The sequence below is a fragment of the Habropoda laboriosa genome, unplaced genomic scaffold (genome assembly GCF_001263275.1).
Source record: "Habropoda laboriosa isolate 0110345459 unplaced genomic scaffold, ASM126327v1 scaffold134, whole genome shotgun sequence".
Classification (NCBI taxonomy): Eukaryota; Metazoa; Arthropoda; class Insecta; order Hymenoptera; family Apidae; genus Habropoda; species Habropoda laboriosa.
Window position 1 is genome coordinate 674,934 of NW_017100266.1, and position 6,512 is coordinate 681,445.

General features: G+C 31.1%; 1 protein-coding gene across 1 annotated transcript in view; it reads left to right on the forward strand.

The window, feature by feature from the left end:
* The window catches only part of LOC108573357 (elongation of very long chain fatty acids protein 6), a 42,261-nt gene extending 38,841 nt beyond the window's left edge, over window positions 1-3,420 (forward strand). Inside the window, exon 3 of the mRNA XM_017935770.1 lies at window positions 373-3,420. Within this exon, the coding sequence (XP_017791259.1) occupies window positions 373-922 (550 nt within the window). The 3' untranslated portion in view covers window positions 923-3,420. The remainder of the gene's footprint in view (window positions 1-372) is intronic.
* The last annotated feature ends 3,092 nt before the right edge of the window (window positions 3,421-6,512 follow it).

Consider the following 6,512-nt stretch of genomic DNA (forward strand, 5'->3'; position numbering starts at 1 on the left):
TATTACTAAGAAAACAGTTTAATAAAAACTATTCACATTAATTTAGATTGTACATTAAATAAATTGTGCACATTCTGACATTTCTACAATGAGTTTTGTCTTATCAGTTAACATAAATAATTTATGTTTGTTATAATAGTTATATTGAATTTGTTACATCTTTTGATTTTCATGTTAAACAAAAACGAATACCTTGCACAATAATTTTATAAATCAAAAATAATAATCATATTTATTTGTTTTAAGCAATTTAATATACAAGTTTATTTCATGTACAACAATATTTTACACTAACATTTTCATGTCATGTAACACAAATAATAAGTTAAAATACTACATTGGCAGTAAGAACATAATGGTTCTTTTTTTCAGCTTCATTGAACAAGACTGTGTGTCTGGTTTCTGGACGTGGATGTTTGTCCTATCAAAACTTCCAGAGCTTGGGGACACAATCTTCATTGTGTTGCGAAAGCAGCCTTTGATCTTTCTGCATTGGTACCACCATATAACAGTTCTTCTTTACTCATGGTTCTCATACAAAGAGTACACAGCATCAGCTAGATGGTTTGTTGTAATGAATTATTTTGTTCACTCTGTAATGTACTCTTACTACGCTTTGAAAGCAATGGGATATAAGCCACCGAAGGGAATTCCTATGCTAATTACTACATTGCAACTAGCACAAATGGTTATTGGCTGCATCATAAATGTTACAGCTTATCAGTACCTGGAAAGTGGCCTGGGTGACTGCCACATTTCACGTACATGTGCCACATTTGGTCTTCTCATGTACTTCAGCTACTTCGTTCTCTTTGCTAGATTCTTCCGAAAGGCTTATCTAAGTGGTAAACACCGTAACAAAGTAGGAAAGAAGCATTATGAGAATGGAACAGCAGAATATGAGAAGCTCAAGGCTAATTAAAGCACACCAACATTTTTGGAAACTTTTTCTAGAGACACTTTCCAGAGGCATTTCTTGAAAACACTTTCTGAAAATGTTTCTTAACAGCATTGTTTTTGAAATGCTTTTCAAAAAGTGTCCTTTGGACATGTTTTTGTAGAAGTCTTTGTTAACACGAAGTCATAAAAGTTGTGGTAGGATGGAAGTGGTGATGCATTATTTGAAGTTATAGCACACTGAATTTCATGGGAATATTAAATGTTGCACACTGAATTTAATAATAAAATTCATGATAACTTATTTAACGCATTCTATGTTAAATATGTTATCAACGAATAAGGAGCTTCTTAGAAGTACTTGAAAATTTTATTTTCCCCACTAGAGAAACAATTTCTGAAGAAATTTCTTGATAAACATTTTCCGTGACACTTCTTTGTGAAGTTAACGTTTTACAAACGCTTTGGTAGAACGAGGATGGAGACATAATAGTTAATGATGTAGCACGTTGTATAAATGTATTATTTAATATCGAATTATTTAATACTAAAAAGATATATTGAACATAGCACAGCTCAACAGCAAACACGATATATTTTTATTAACTTTAAGAATATGTTTGACATATTTATTATTATGCATATGAGAATGTATAAATACCGTTGAAACATTGTAACGAATATATAGTGATTTGTGTGAATGAAACACGAATAATATACAGAAATGTTTATCGTGATTGATATATTAGAAATTTATTTTTTTATACCGTTTAATCGAATTTATAATTTCGCAGTTTTAAATGCGATCATTTTTTCTGAACCAACATAAAAAATTTACGGTATATTATCATTGGAAAAAGAGAAGAAAAGAGAAAGAAAAATAAAAAATTATTCCCAAATCTCGTTCTACCGGAATAAAGATTAGAAAAAAAAGTTGCTTATGGAGAAACCAATGAAAGAATGGGAAAATCACGAGTGAAACTTTATTAGGCCTACCTCCAATACGAGCTAAGAAATATTCTTCGTAGAAAATAGTAAACAAAATGATAGATAATAATTTGAGAGTACAATTATAATCCTGAATTGTTAAGCATGATTTAAGCATTCACGACCATTTGAAAGAAGAAGAAAAAACTAAAAAGAAAAAAAATGAGAGGATTTATATTTACTATTTTCTATCACGACTATTTTGTGCTGCTAGGAATAATAAAATGGGCTGCTTACTGATGTCTTGTAACTTTCAAAGTGTAGTCAGCCTTGCAGAGACGTTTATTCTGTTCTTTTCTAAATTTTGTATAACATAGTTTTTGTTTCTTTCAAACAAAATTTCTGTACAAATGTGGTTATACATTTATTCATCTGTTTAAATCATCAATAATGGAAATTTAGCAGTCATGTATATTATGTATAGTAAGAAATGCATAAAGTGAAGCAAACATAAAGGACCATATGTTAAACCTGGAAAACTGTCACTGTAAGAAGTGATAGTTTTAAAACCATAAGATTTATTGAAAATAAGGTGAATCGTTTAAGAAAAAAAAAAAGGATGTATTGAAATTATTTTTTTGTTTAGTAATTTTATATCGTTAAATAAACATCTTTGTAGGGATGGTCGCCCTTTGAAATGTGAACTGGCCGATTCTAGTCGCATGGTCAGGATAAGAGCATTTTTTAGCGAAAGTGGAAATGTTATTAAAACATGATTCAATATTTAAAATGATTGTCCACGCCGCTGATCATCGACGCGCACTTTCATATCTAAAATTATTTAAATACTTTCTTTTAAAAATTTTACATCACATTCGACTGGACGCATTTTTTTTTACTTTTTTTTTTTACAAATTGCCGGTTTCCTTCCAACTCGCACAAATATTGCCAATGCAGCTTTGAAATCGTACATTGATTTAAGTACACGCTAAAACGTGTAACTTGCATATTTTTTATAAATTATTTCGTTCGTTATTTAATTTAAGAACAGTCGATAAATAGTTTTAAATGATTATACAGTTTTTAATAAGTATTTAATTTGTACGAAGTAATAGTAATTATTCCGACCTGCGCGCATATGTTTTCTCTTGTTTATTCAATCGAAAGACCACTGACAATATCGAAGAGAACAAAGTCAGTCCAGCGGAAGACAATATTTGATTTTAACAGAAAATATTGCCAAAGGTATCCCTATGTTCAATTCAGGTTTTGTGTAATTTAACTTGCCTATTTATTTAACTGAATAATGTTGATATAATAATGGTGAATATTGGTTGGCTGGTGGTGCGTGGTTCATTTGGTGAATAAGAAGAATTGAATTGTTCATATGAAATATTTATATAAGTTATAAAGAGGAAAGAGGAAAATATTAGGGTAACAGAAAAAACCGCGAGTTTATAGGAAATCCTTTCTAGCAATGTGTCAGTAACTCGTATCATAAAAACAAGAAACAAAAACAGGGAAAGTACAAAAACACGTAATGTAACACGAGCCGAATAAAGTTAAATATATAATGTAATTTGTAAAAAAAAAAAATAATAGAAAAGTATTTGCAATAAATCAAAATGCTCTCCCTTTTATTTAGTTCCATTAACATAGTAATGTTTTAACAGCAACTATAAGAATGTAAGTCTTCTGATGTTCAGTTTATGTGATACGTAATACATGATTAATATTAATTTTGTATTTATGAGGAATGTAATAAGTATCGTAAATATTGTATTTTACTATTTTACTATACAGAACAAAGAGAAAAAAAAAAAGAGCAGATGTAATACGTTTCAGATTAATATTATATATTTATGGAACTTATATGATTATTGAGTATTATGACATAACTGGTACTTGTATTATAGGACATGTATATTGTTACTGGCTTCCATTCTATTGATATTGAAGTAAACCTTATTTATTTAATTTAGTATCATTGAACGAAAGCAATTATTGCAAATACTTGCATTTGTTCGGGAGGATTTTCTTAAATCTCGATCACGCAACTGATCACTGCTCTTTTGTGTCGATACTATATCATAATCGATTGATTAATAATTAAGTGATTAGTTAATTGAGTACTGCTTTATTCATCGATAGCGGTGCAACCAGGTTAATTGTGAACTAATTGACACTGTTAAACGTAAAAACTGCTTATGTTTCTCCAACGGAGACGTGAACCTGCCTTCGCGGAGAAATTATTATAGAAAGAAAAAAAAAAAAGGAAAACCAGATACAAAAGCCTCGAATATTTATACAGATAATATTACAATTAAGCGCTACATTTGTTATGTCACCGAAGAATTTTGTAACTGCTGAACTATCGCAGCGGCGATAATTGCGTAACACTGAAATAGCAGACGTTTTTTAAACAGAAATGAGAAATAGTTTTTTAGGAGACAAACGAGTAAAAAAGAGCGAGAGAACAAGCAAGAAAGAAAGATGTAAAACCGCGCTGTTTAGTTAAAGTAGGAAAGGAATTTTCATTTCGAAACTTCTAAAAAGGTGCGTTTAAGAAAAATGCGGTGCGCGCGAACGTCTGAAAAACGTAAAAGCTCCACATTAACAACGAAATATGAAACTAAAGATTAAAAACAAAATACAATGAGAGAATTCTGCCTGCTATTAATATTTGGCTGTTTTAAATGAATCGTAGGGAGTATTTCACTTCCATAATTAGGAATACGTGAAACTGACGGAAAAAAAGAACAAACCTGTAGAGATATAACCTAGGAAACAAATTTTTTATTTGCTCAGTTTCCTTTAGGTAGTGCAATTTAATATGCATACACGAGGTTAAACAAATCGAAAGCCACATATATAATGAAGAAGAGAAGGAAAGGCTGTATGTTGTGTATGTATAAGAGGTAAAAAAACGGGTGTGAGACAAAAATACAATTGTATAATTTGTTAGTATAATTTCTTTTGTTATTATCTACGCTTTTTTCTTTATTATACACGAATACTGTATCTTAATAATAATAATAATTTATGACGGGAGGTATAAAAAAAGTCTCGATTGTTTTTAAAATACTTGATATTGAGATCCACATTCCACATTGTATCCTTTTTGCCATACATTTTTTATTTTTGTCAAACTGACTTTTAATATTAATTTATTATACCTTAAAAATGTTGAAGAACTTAAACGGATCAAATTACTTATTCCATTACCAAGTATATGAATTTTTTTTTCATTAGTGGAATAAATTTAGTGGAACAATTAATTTAAATAATCCTTAAATTAATCTTTCAATGTTAAATAAAAGGGATAAAATTAATATTATAACATCACATCTTAAGAGAAATGAAATATAATATTAACAAGTAAAAACTGTAACAATAATTTCCTTTTAAAGAAACGTTTTATATCGAAACCGAAGGTTCACATTTTTCAAAGAAATCAATATTTCCACGGTTCAGAGTACCTATTTGACCACTCGGTTATTCGTTAAAAGTCCAATCCATCTCTTTTCCTCTTTCAGCGTCTATGAATATTTCTCGTAATAATAACTATCTGCAAACATGGGTCGTCGTTTCGTGTCCTCACCTTTCTTAACTGTTGGTCATGATGTTTTGGCTAAAACCACCCCAGACGAGGTACAGGATAGACCTTGCACGTAATGTATTTTTCTGTCCAACGTTCTGAAATACCGATCGTGTAAAAAATTCGGAATTTTTGTTATGCCCTCTACGATATAAAGCGGTGAGTTTAAGAATTGCATACAACCCAACCATCAAAGATGGTAAAGTCGACAGATGTAAGAAAAACCTCTTATATTAAAAGTAAAACCTCTTATATTAGTAGAACTGTTCGCGATTTTTTGACAACGTAGAACACACGCATTTGATGAATCATCTACTAATAAACAATTACGTTACTTTTTTATTTATAATTTCATAGTTACGTTTAATTCCAATTCCAACCACTACTAATGTTGTAATCTTATTTTATGCTGAATCGGTAACGTTAGAAGCGATACGAAAATGGTAAGAGGGCTCTAGAACCCTTGTGATGTGGAACAAAAAAATGTATTGAGTGATAGATCTATTCTGTACCTTGTCTGTGCCAAAACTTTCCCTCAAGCGGAGAAAGTTCAAAACCGTTGAGAGTGGCGAGGCATGCCCGCCTATTTTCCGTTCGTTCACACAGGCATGCGCATTACACCACAACGAGGCGCCTGTGTAGAATCTACAGGTTTGTTTGGTTGACCTGCAGGTAGTATAGGTAGCATACTTTCTGGTGTCTCATAGTTGTCTGGTAACTGTAAGTAGGTAGGGCATGTTGTCACAGCCTCTGGTCAGGTAGACACCGTTTCGTATGTGATCAATCTGTTTCAGGAAATCTCATTTAACGAATCGAAGATGAATCAAGCACGAGTGGAGCATGACATTTACCACCGGCTACACTCATGGATTTTTTAAATTTCGCGGTCACAATCGAAAGGATAGGCCTCGAGACGAAACGGAACAAAGCTCGAGATTCTGCGTAGATGTAGTGGCAATGATTCGTTGCTTCTCCATCTGCGTTCCACCAGTAGTAGCATTTAAATAAATACTACTCGCGGTGGTTCTTATATATTGAATTTTTATATTTTATAATTTGAAATTTTATACTTTGAATCTTTATTCAATTA